General features: G+C 38.2%; 1 protein-coding gene across 1 annotated transcript in view; it reads right to left on the reverse strand.

Annotated features, from left to right (window-relative positions):
- The window catches only part of LOC101348343 (transient receptor potential cation channel subfamily M member 3), a 623,677-nt gene that overhangs the window by 221,410 nt on the left and 389,456 nt on the right, over positions 1–12,811 (reverse strand). The window contains exon 7 of the mRNA XM_004375847.1: positions 9,803–9,977. Coding sequence (XP_004375904.1) covers positions 9,803–9,977 — 175 coding nt within the window. The remainder of the gene's footprint in view (positions 1–9,802; positions 9,978–12,811) is intronic.

A 12,811-nucleotide genomic window follows, 5' to 3' on the forward strand; every position in this document is an offset into this window, starting at 1 on the left:
TCAGAAATTCTGCACAGAAGACAGTTCACTTGGAGCTGGTAAGGGCCATGGGAAGCAGGGAATAGAAGGAGGGGTTGGGGTCATTTCATCGGGTCTTGAGGAATGGGTTGGAGTTTGTCAAGTGGGGGAGAGGAGGGCTGGGCAGGGAGGATCATCCTGAGAGAGTAAAGTACATGTTAAGGCAGGAAGGCCAGTGATAGCATGATGCTTGGAGAGCAGTGGGAAAGTCAGTCCAGTGAGTTGTTGGGGGAATGGAAAGTTCATTGAGTGAGAAAAGGTTCTAGAGAGAGGCTGGGGCCAGAATGAAAAGGCTCTCGAGTCCAACCAAAGGCGTGTGGACTTGGCTTGTAGATTAGTGGTCTTTAACTGGGTTCTACAAAGAATCCCTTGGGGATCTAAGGAGGAGCTCCCGAGCTGCCTCAGAGCTGCATTAGTGGGTAAGAGCCAGGCAGAGAGAGGGAGGCTCTAGACCAGTGGTTCACAAAGTGTGGTCCCTGAATCAGAAAGATCAGCATTTCCTGGGTATTCCTTTCAAATGCAAATTCCCTGATCCCAGCAAAACTTACTTAGAAAATTAGAACTGAATTAGAACATTTTGAGGGTGAGGCACAGCAATCTGTGTTTCAACAAGCCCTTTGGATAATTCTGATGCAACTTAAAGGTTGGAGGTTCTGGTCTACTCTAAGGTACTTTGGAAGAATTCTTGGTGATCGACTTCTAGAAAATCAGCCCTTGAAAACCCTATGGAGCACACTTCGACTCTGACACACATGGGCGCACCATGAGTTGGAAGTGACTCAATGGCAACTGGTTGGTTAGTTGGTTGATAGAAAATACAGTTTAAGAACCACTGTTCTAGACCTTCCACTCCAGCTTTAACAGAGTAACTTATCTGTTCTACAGATTGCATTTCTACCTGAAATTTCTTTTGAGAAAGGATTCAGAGGCTTTAAAAAGTGAAAATTATTTCTGTAGGCAATTGGGAGATAGGGACTCTTTCATTGTTGCCCATTGCAATTGTAACATCAAAGGAAACTGAGGCGGGGGCTTCTAATGCTGGTGCTAGTAATGACTGACTGTGCCTGTCAAAACAGCTGAGAGAATCAGCACTAGCAATCAACCAGCATCATTTAACTTTTAAATACCTTTGCTTTTCTCATCCGCTTTTTTTTTTTCTCTTTCACTTTTTAAATTGGTCATGCATTTTGAACTAGTCAGAAAATAATTTCCAAAAGCAATAAGGAAATAAGTGAACTGAATGCCCTTAAGAAATCGATGTAAATAAAAATACTAACAGATAAGTCTACCAGTCCTGTCAAAATGAGTACTTTTGTGGTATAACTTTCTATTCAAGTCTGACAGATGTTTGGAACCAAGAACAGCTGTAGCAAAGAAAGAAATGAGGTGATTCATGCTAAAAGTACTTTTCAAGTCATCTGGGTTCCAAGGACAAAATTGGGCAGAGGGCACAAAATGACTATGGTAACAATGCAGTGAATTGTGTGAGGATAATGAATGTGAGACATAGAAACTGAAGCTAATTTTCTTGAAAACATTGGAGAAGAACAAAGAGAAATCTACTTTCTATAAATTTTAAAATGGTGTTTCTGAAAGTGTGGTCCATGTACGACCCTCACTGGAATCAACTTGGGTTCTGGTTTCAAACACAGTTTCCTGGGCCCCATCCCAAGTACATGAACTAGGATATTTAGGGGAACCTACATCTTATAAAGCTCTCCAGGTGATTCTCAGGCCTACTGAAGATTGTCAACCACAGGCTTATTTTGATTTTTTTTTGTTTTTTTGTAAAACAAGTAGCCAAGAGTTTAGTGGGCAAATCTCAGAGGAACTTTATTAATAGATACCTTTGAAATCTTGGCAGTGGTGGACTGTCTAAACATTGGTTACAGTGGCTCTCTGAAAGGGCTTTCTTTATCATAATGGATTACCCAGCTATGTGTTTTTCTGATGTTTGCTGTTCATGTTCTAGGACCCTGCTTTCCCAATAAGCTTGGAGTTGAGCAATCCTGAAGTCAATTTAATCAACGTAAGGAACAGATTGGCCAATTTAGGTGAATAAAACTTTTTCCCCTTCAATGTAACTTTCTTCCATGAACTCTAGATAAATTTTTAGCCAATGCTTACATTCCCCTCATGGTGACACAATATAGGAGGACCAAATAGCAAGCTATAAGACAAAAACATTTATTTTATTGTGTACTTTAATAAATAAATGGAGCCACTCTAGCTTTGTGGAGTTTGGATATAATGATACATATGTCTATATATCTATTTCTGTATATATTCCTCAGAGGCAAAAAATTACAGTAATACTCTCTCCATGAAACTTCCTCCATTTACTCCCACTTATGCCTCTTCTTGCCTTCTCAGAACTCAGTCACTAATATCCAGTTGAACACTATTTGTTATTATTTTAGTTCAAATGAGATTATGTCTCTTGAGGAAAAAGTTAAACTTTTTTTCATAGTACCAGTAGTAACTGAAACAGGCATGCGAAAAATACCTGGTGATTGATTTGAAAAAGTCACATTATCAGTTCTATTCTTAAGTCTTCACTTAAATCTTAAGCATACGTGAATGCATATAATTAAGTACATCTATAAGTATATATAATTAGTTACATATAATTAATTAAATTGATTTTATTAACTTGAATTGAATACACACATACACACATATATACAGACACACACACAAAATACCACAACACCATATCATAGAATTTGTCCCTTTTACTCTTCCCTCAATCCTGTTCAGATTGATTCTTTTTTCTGTGTTGAGTCATACAAGAGAGGGTCAAATATTAGCTTTTTCCTCTGTCATTCAGGTTGACCTTTATTTAGATCTACATGTTGGTGGAAAAGGGAAGGAGGAGAAAGAGATTCATTACATTGCCATTTTGTGGCCAATTTATATACATTGTTCTCCTGGAAAGGAGCGCTGGTGGCACAGTGATTAACAGCTCAGCTATTAACTGAAACGTTGGAGGTTTGAACTCACAAGCCGCTCCACAGGAGAAAGATGTGGCAGTCTGCTTCCATAGAAATTGTCGTTGTTGTTGTTAGGTGCCGTACAGTCAGTTCTGACTCATAGTGACCCTATCTACAACAGAATGAAACACTGCCCAGTCCTGCACTATCCTCATGATTGTTGTTATGCTTGAGTCCATCGTTGCAGTCACTGTGTCAATCCATCTCATTGAGAGTCTTTCTCTTTTTTGCTGACCCTCTACTTTACCAAGCGTTATGTCCTTCTCCAGGGACTGGTCCCTCCTGATATAACATGTTCAAAGTATGGGAGACAAAAATCTACCATCCTTGCTTCTAAGAAGCATTCTGGCTGTACTTTTCCCAAGACAGATTTGTTCGTTCTTTTGCCAGTCCATGGTATATTCAGTATTTTTGCCAACATCATGATTCAAAGGTGTCGATTCTTCGGTCCTCCTTATTTCATATAGATTATAGCCTAGGAAACCCTATGAGGCAGTTCTACTCTCCTGTAGGGTCACTATGAGTTGAACTCGACTTGACAAGACTTGGCACCAATGGATTCTTATGAGTTCTCCCGAAAAGATTCTTGCCATTAACACCAGACTCAAGTGCTTCGTTCTCTGTGCTCTTGTAACCCTTCATGTCTTTATTATCGCATACACAACCGTGTAGTTTTCTCTATTCATTGCTATATTTTAATCTCCATCATAAAGTCCTCGATAGGACCATGTCTCGTTCATCCCCGAACAGTTCCGTGCATATATATAGTAGGTACTCAATAATTGCTAACTTGGAAAACAGTTTACAAACACAGCACTTCAGATAAAGCCACTAGCATTTTTTGTCTGTTCAAGGTGTTTCCAAGGTTTCTTACTTCCTTTCTGAGATAGTTACAAAGCTGAATCAAGTTTTGATGTGATTTAGAAAATTCCAGAAAACAGACAAGGTGCGAGGAAATTAACAAAAACTGAAATGGACACTTGAAGTCAGCATATTTGATATCTGTTTGCTTCTTAGTTGAAATTCCAATTACGTCTAAATCATGCTGGAATGTATATCACTGAGATGAAATACTTTCCGTGGCAGATCTTATGCAGACAAATGATAAGGCTTTGCCATCCCTTCAGCGTTAAATGGATATTTGTTTTGAGCAGCAGAAAATGTTAGAGGTCACTGCATAGAATGACATCGATGGCAAAGGGGTTGGTTTTTTTGGTTTAGAGAATGTAGATGAGGAATCTAATGGTAGTCTACACCTGGGTTTGTAAAATGTCTCATTGTCCGGTGACTTTCTCCAACGTTTGGTCATTTAGATGTGTGTTTGGAGAGAAACAGAAACTTCTGCAATGTCTCTGTTAGGGCATATCGTTACATAATCTGAAACCATACAGCATATGTTTTCTTTCCCATCTCCAGTTGGTATACCATTTATGCCTTGGCCTTCCCCCAAAAAACCAAACCCATTACCATCGAGTCAATTCCGACTTATAACAACCCTATAGGAGAGAGTAGAACTGACCTTCAGGGTTTCCTAGGAGTGGCTGGTGGATTCAAACAGCTGACCTTTCGGTTAGCAGCCACATGCTGTCTTTCAAATACGGAAAACCAGATTCTTATTTGAAATATATTATCTATTCCCCTGCCCCAAGGTAAGTCATTGACTCATTTATTTGTCACAATGTTGTTGTTGTTGGGTGGCATCAAGTCAATTCCCACTCATCGCAACCCTATCGGACAGAGTAGAATGGCCCGCCTGGCTGCTAACTGAAAGGTTTTTCACAATATCTGACACAAATTCTACTGGCACATAAGAATGTGAACAGTCCCTTCAGGTTTGCCCCACTGATCATTTCCCAAAAATTATAAACAGACTACTCAAAGCTTTAAGAAGACTTTCTGCTGCTAACAGGTTCTGCTTCTTGTTCTCTGGGACGTCTGAAAATTGTAAATCCAGATTATTTTTGGCACAAAGACTCCAAAGTAAACATAAGTATTGGTAACAAAATTTAGATGACTGAGGGGCAGCATCTCAGAACACACATTCATTCACATGCCTTTTTCATGCTGACGTTTTTCATCTGGGAAGTACTTCCTCACTGACAAATGAGGGGTGAACTCACATTTCTCTGCACTCTGAGACTTAGGTTGGCAATTATCAGGCAAAGTAATCTCTGATGTCAACTTCAGGGCCCTACATCCTGACAGGTGCTCCTGACTATGGCCAATGCGGTTCGCCTTTCTGCTACAAACACCATCACAGCAAAAAGTGGAATCTCTAGTATTTAATATCTTAGGTAACTTAGTCTAAAATCCTTTTATGGAACTCAACTTGGCCAAAAGAAATTACCCACCCAAAAAAGAAAAAAAAAAAAAAAAGAAAGAAAGAAGACAATATATATAGTACATTAAACCAAAAACCAAATCAAACCCACTGCTGTCGAGTCAATTCTGACTCATAGCCACCCTATAGGACAGAGTAGAACTCCCCCATAGGGTTTCCAAGGAGTGGCTGGTGGATTCGAACTGCCAACCATTTGGTTAGCAGCCAAGATCTATTAGAGGTCACTAAAGCCTAAAGAATATGTACTATATACATATTCTTATATGGTCTATACAGTGTCATATATATAATACACTACTATACTTGGGTGGCATTAATCTATTGTTTGTAGTGTTTAGTCCCTAGTGGTGCAGGTTAGCAGCTATGGATGCTGACCAAAAGGTCAGCAGTGTGAATCCACCGGCTGTTCCTTGGAAACCCTATGGGGCAGTTTTACTCTGTCCTATAGCGTTGCTATGAGTCGGAATCAACTCGATGGCAGCGGGTTGGGTTGGGTTGGGTTTGGTTTTAGTGTGTAGTCATTCATGAATTGGAAATAAAATTTGAAAACACTTGCAATATAGTTAGGAAAAGTGATTTGTGACTCATTCTAAATTATGACAGAAGGGAAATAGAAAATCAGCACAACTATAAGCGGAAAAATGGGTTTTGACTATTTCTTTCAGGCAGTATATGCCACAGAGCAGAGACGGGGAGTAAAAGATAAGAATTTAATTACAATCAGCTCTTAGCTTTTCTAAACCCGCTGGCATTGTGATAGATACAGTCTGTCTTTTTCTACCTCAAGTAATCTCAGCTACCAAAAAAAAAAAAAAAAATCAGTTTTGTCAACTACGATTTGCTTCCAAAGTTATTCTCTTTCAAATTTATATTCTTGGAAGGTAGTTAATAACAGGAAATTCAAAGACAAATATATAAAGTTCACAGTGGCCAAAAATTAAGATGTGCAAAGTTCATTCTGTCCTTCAAGATTATAACATGAAAGCTAAATAGCTGAATATACACATTTTTAGTCCTTGGGCCTGTATTATTTAACAACATATCAAACTCAAAAAAATTAATCATATTTAAATTAACAACTTACTACAAAGTAAAAATCAGTGATTTCAAAATCCTGATTCAGCTGACATAAAAGTTCCATCAACAGGGTGTATCTGAATCCTATATCCAATTTAATATGTACAATCACACACATTTATTTATATAGGGTTGCTTAGGGTCACTATGAGTTAGAATCAACTCGATGGCAATGGGTTTAGTTTTTTTTTTTTTTTATATGAACTTATAGTTATGCTTTTATATTTCTTTGTAGGAAACTCTGTTGGATTTTGTTGGAAATCAAAGCAGAAATCCTTCCTGGTGAATGAAGTCTAAGTGGACCAATTCTTTTTTTAGCATAAAGAAAATACACTGTCACAAAATCATGCTATTTGGAAATGATTCTTGAAATTGGCTGCACTTGCGTGGCTACACAATTTCTTATCAAGCTAAATAAACATGGTTAATTCTGGTGGTTATCCACATGGCACACAGAAACATTCTGACTTCATTTTATCGTGATAAATTTATCATTGCTTTCCTAGAGCAAGAGTACACTTTCAGCATGATGCTGTATATATAGATTGGCAAATATAAAGCTTCTTTAGGCTTCTTTTTTTAAGTAACCATTTGTGAATATTTATTAAGGTTTTTAAAGTTTTAATTTAAAAAAATGCCCAGGATATAAAATATCTTAATTCCTTATCTCCACACTAGTTTTGTGCATGACTTCATATTCTTTGACAATCAGCCATGGTTCATGTGTTTGTACAGATCCCATATAAATCATGTTTTGCACATTTTGACATGAAATAATTAGAACTAAAACTACCAATTAGAGTTAAAAGGGCATGTTATTTTTTTGACTCTTAATTTTAGGGTTGGAGTATAGTGCTCTGGGTGGAGGAAGGAAAACAAGTCACATGACATAAGGCTGATGAGCTTGAACATGGGTTTACAGCCAGGAATGCATTGATTTTATCTTTTTGGCATACAGAGAATAAAAAAAAAAAAATCAGAAATCATAAAAAAAAGGAAGAAGAAGGCAATTTAAGTGCCATTGCCTGTTTAAAAGGAGGGTATCGCTGGAGTACTATGAGAAACACTGAAGCATGTATCACAAACCACATTTCATGAATTTTTATAATACACCAGAAAGAACGCTGGTCTGGGATTGTGGGCTGTGTGACCTTGGGCAAGTCACTTAACTTCTCTGTGTATCTGTCCCTTTGATTAAATAATCTAGGGTCCAATCCAGCTGTAAAATGGATAGTCTCTCTTCCAGGTTAAAATTTGTCAAAGATTTTAACATTTTCAAGGTATACAAACAAAGATAATGACTAACGATAGGTACAAAGTCCAGGCTCTCATTATGTATAAACCTGGGATACCTACAATGTTGAGGTGAACAGTTTACTTATTTTTTTTTTAAATCAGTTTTGTGAAAAGGAAATGAGCATTCTGAATACAAACTTACGTCTATCTTGAGTGAATACAATAAAATAATTGTAAACACTAGGAAGCAAGAATTAAGTCAGAGCTAAAAACTATAAATTAGTTTACTTTTGTAAAAAGGATTTTCTGTATTTAAAGCAATGAGAACTATGGCTAAAGTTTTCATAAAAACAAAGCCTACTCAAGGATCTTGAAGTCTGGTTGATGGGAGATATGGAGACATCTGGGCAAAAGTCTCTTTTTTCAGTCCCTTAGCCATAAAATGGACCAATATTAACTAACATAGAAGATAATAGGGATTTAATGAAATTTGAGGTAAATTTGCAAGAAGCAAATTCCAACTTTGTGCTTGCAGTTGGCTTTTTGCCGGCGTATCAAAAGCTTTAACTGGGCCTAAAACCACTGGCCAGGTATTATTTTGCAACATTAAGCCTCATGCCTTTCACCATTCCTCATTTCACATACTTATGGCTCATGTTCTAACCAGCGAAGGATGCTGTAATGATGAGTCTCCTGGAGTGTTGGGCCTCTTGCAAAGATAAGGAAGGGGATGTGGAGAGAAGGGATGGTATTGAGTTGCCATGCAGAGTTCCAGCTGAGTCCCTTTATTTTAAGGTGGGTGGGGTAAGGGAGACGTGGAGGACAGAGTGTCCTGAATAGGCAAGCTTACCTGTCATTTTTATTATATAATTACATGCTTGTCAGCTTACTAGCTTTGTGAGGGTGGGAAGAGTGTGTTATTCTTCTTTGCATCTCCAATGTTCAGCATGGTGCATGGCACCCAGTAGACGTTTACTGTATATTTATAAAAGGCACGAATATGCGTGAATATATTAACTTGTTAATATATTCAAATATTTTACATATGTATACATTAACATGTTAATATACTCATATATTTACAAAAGGCTTAAATACAAGACCCCCCATCTCCTGCAGGATTCTTTTCTTCCACTAGTGTCTTCCGTTTGGAAATTAATTGGGTTAAGAAGTTCTTTATTTTAAAACTTTAATGGCTCCCTGAGTTTTCCCACCCCACCTTGGGATGAATTACTTTGATCTAACAATCTGGAAGATTGCCTGAGTTTCTCTGTTCACCTAATAGGAATTTAGATTGGAGACAAGGGCTGCAAAAGGCAGACCTCTTGGAGTTGGGGACTTTGGACTATTGAAAGCAGTATTATAGGGCTGCTAGACCAAGGAATCAGTTGCTATCAAGTCAACTTCAACTCATGGAGACCCCGTGTGTGTCCCTGGGTAGTGCAAATGGTTAATGCTCTTGGCTACTAACCAAAAGGTTGGAGGTTCGAGCCCACCTAAGAAAGGCCTTGGTGATCTACTTCTGAAAAATCAGCCATTGAAAACCTTATGGAGCACAGTTCTACTCTGACACACACGGGGTCACCATGAGTCGAAACTGACTCGACCGCAACTGTTTTTAGACCAAGCAAAGTGCATAAAGTGTTCAAGAGGAGATTACAAAGTAGGCAAGTGGTTACCATTACAAAAATTCTACTTTCCAAGTCCATCTAGAGGAAACTGATGGCACAGCCACTCCAGCCTTTTATAATTTACTCAGCTACACTATTCCAGTCTGGTTAGCTGTGCTTCATGTGTTAAAGCCCAACTCCTGCTTCTTGCGATTGGGAGGAAGATGAGAGAGAAGGAGAAAGGAAGAGAAGAGAACAGAGACTATGTCCTATGACCTCCTGTCTTCCCCTTGTCCTCTTTATTATCAGTGTGCTCCAGTATCCAGCATACTTTTATGAAATTTCTCAACCTCACAGAATATTTAGAGTATGTTACCCTGCTCTTCCTCACCACCCTCCATGACAAGCGTCTTTTTGACAACATGCTGTTAGCCTGTTCTGATGCAAGAGCTTGGCTGAGGTAGTCCAAGCTTTGAACATAGGCTTTGCACCCAAAAGTCTATCATGGGTTGTTATAAATTACCTACCCGCCTTCCTCTGAATACTTATGCCCAAACGCCAGGATGTCAGATGCCCGTCCGCTCCCGTCACAGACAACAACAGGCACGGGAGGTGTGTCTCGAAGGTACTCCAGAACAATGGAGATCACGTTGGGTCCTCCTTCCACAATGAGCGCCACCACTGGAACGCCTTGACCGATTCCTGTATTAAAAAAGGAAAAGAAAAGGAAAAAAAGAGAAAAGAACACAAAGCCAGCAAACCAAAGAAACAAAAAGAGAAAAAGCACAAACTAAAATTACTGAGCGCAGGAAGGCAACAACATATGAAGGGATAATAATACTCAGGGAAAATTTACAGAAAATCCTTTAGCAGAATTTCTCCACTAGAGTCTGCTTGACATCGCCCTCCCCCAACCGTCCGGGGGCGCTGGGTCAGTCAAGGCATTGAATAACATACTTTATGGGAGAGGGCCTAGGTGAGGAGGGAGCGGAAGGAACTGGTCAACAGATACAGTGCTGGGCCGGGAACCAAGAGATAGGAAGCTAAATGCAGTCTTAAGCAAGTTCTCCGCAATCCAATGCTTCAGCTTCCCTACATGAAAAATGAGAAGTTACAAAAAAATCTCTTCTACCTCAAGTTATTAGAGTGATAAGAAAATGCCTAAATGTCTCTTTATGAGTCGACTATTAGCGGGCTTGTTGGTTATTTATTTCTGACCATGGACGATCAGCTTGATCATTGATTCTTAGTAGCATAATAGTCCTAATAAATTACCCCAGAGACACGCATCGGCCATGTACCATTAGTGAATCCTTCACTGCTGAGCAAGGCGCCAGTCACATGATGGTGTTCAGTAAAGATTTGTTGAATTCAGTTGAATTAAAGCTTTTTTCTTTTTTTTTAACCAACCTTTCCTAAAGTATTTAAGCAATTTATGATGAACCATAAGAAATTGCTGCTTTCAGGTAAAAACTGAGATTTCAGCACTTACATATGGTTCAACCTAACGTATTAAAGAGAAGTATTAGAAACGAGTGTCCATATGATGAGAAAGAAGTTAAATTCATTTTCAAGTGAATATGTCATCATTGTTTACTGAATAACTTCCTTCTGTTTGATTTAGCATTGTGCACTATGTTCTCACTCCAACTCCTCAGAATAGTTAGGGAATTAAGTCAGAACTATAAAAATGAGACTGTTTTGTAGGGCATAGAAAGCAGTTAACTAAAAAAAGAAATAAAATACTGTACCACTTCTGTAAACATGAACCAATAAGCCCTTAGGAAATTCATTCTCTTCCTCCCTGTTTTGCTATGGTTTTATCTTGTATCAAGACATTGTTTCCCAGTGAGAAAATAATAGTTTGTGATTTGGTTTCTTGTACCATTCATAAGAGACTTGATGTGACCTGCTTTACTTCTGAAGTATAAGTACTTCAGTCTTCTAGGGCCTTAAGTCACTGTTTTTCATGCTTTGATTTTCATCTTAAGGGACTGGTCCAAAAAGCCAGTTACATAAAAATGGGTGCCATTTTGAATCTATATTAAGAAAACAATGTTGATCAAGGTAAGATGCCAAGATTTCTTTTTGTTCCCCAGGAGGAACTGGGAGAGAGAGGTGACCTATGGTGCCATCGGGATTTTCTGTGGATGGGGAGGTATTGAGAGTCACTCCTTCAAATCCACGAAGGGGGATGTGAAAAAGTCTTGCCACTCTCTTTTGATCCAGAAGCCCTTAGTGACCCAGACAATAGGTCTCTGTAAAGCTCTGCTTGGTTGTCTGTCAAAGAGACACTTTCCTCCATTGCTGTGGATTATGAGGGTTAAGTAGGTTCCTGTTGAAAAGCACTTTGAAGATTAAGGGCTAACTTCAAATGTTAATACAGCACACTTCTTTGGAGAAGGATTTGCTGTATTTCAATGTAGTCATCTAAAACACCCATCCCGCTGTTGATTTGTATTTTTATAGGCCTTGGAAAGGAGCGTCTCTTTTCCAATGTTTAAAGTTATTTTCATGAAGCATTTTCCAAAGTACCATGCTGTTTGATTTTTCTTTTTGCTTGGCTTTATCATATGTTCCTATATTGCTGACTTTAAATCAAGGGACAATATACAATACCCCTTGTTTTATACCAAATTACATATTTAGACTTATTCTAGGATCTTACAATGGAGGCTTTTGCCAAATTCTGACTCTTGAGCACTGACTGATTCTGCGAGTGGGATCCTTACTCCAACTCACACCAACGGTGATCCATTTAGTGTCCTCATGGAGGGAGATGTCCTAGAATGGACCTTCGAGAATGTTCTAGTGACCTCGCATCTACAGGACAACAGGCAAGACGGCTGAGAAATCTCCTCTCCCTTTGAGAGGATACACAGGTACAAAGGATCAATCTTCATAGGCTGTTTAGTTTGAGAGTGAGAAACTGGCAGTTTATTTCCTGCCACTACATTTCTCAACTTATCCAACTGTGATGACCTCTAGAAATACAGAAACACTTTCGGGATGATCAGATTTCCTATATTTGGAATGACACTGATTCTCAAGTAAGATTATGAAAACAACTGTATTAACTGAGAGCTAAATACTAATATATATAAGATACATATCAGTTAAGATGATCAAAACAATTATATTAATCCTGAGCTGAATATATATGTTTATATTTAATGAGTATATATATATATATATAATATATATAAAATGAGTATGCACTCACATACATATATTTTCAGACAAGTCCAGTGCTAAATTTTATATAAAATGGATAGAGAAAAGTATCTACTTTTTCATAAATAGTGAATATGTATATATGCCTTCAAATTCTCTCTCACTTCAGTGATAATACATGGAAATAGTAAAAGCCATTACAGACTAAAAGAAAAGCATTTTTGAGCCTCTTAGTTACACGAGTTATAGTTTGTATAAATTAAACTTGCCAGTATATGGTATCATTAAGCCTTTCTATTGGGACACACACACACACACACAGAGCCTTTGTCTCTGAAAAAAGAAAATCATATCAAATGATC

The sequence above is a fragment of the Trichechus manatus genome, unplaced genomic scaffold, assembly GCF_000243295.1.
Source record: "Trichechus manatus latirostris isolate Lorelei unplaced genomic scaffold, TriManLat1.0 scaffold00038, whole genome shotgun sequence".
Classification (NCBI taxonomy): domain Eukaryota; kingdom Metazoa; phylum Chordata; class Mammalia; order Sirenia; family Trichechidae; genus Trichechus; species Trichechus manatus.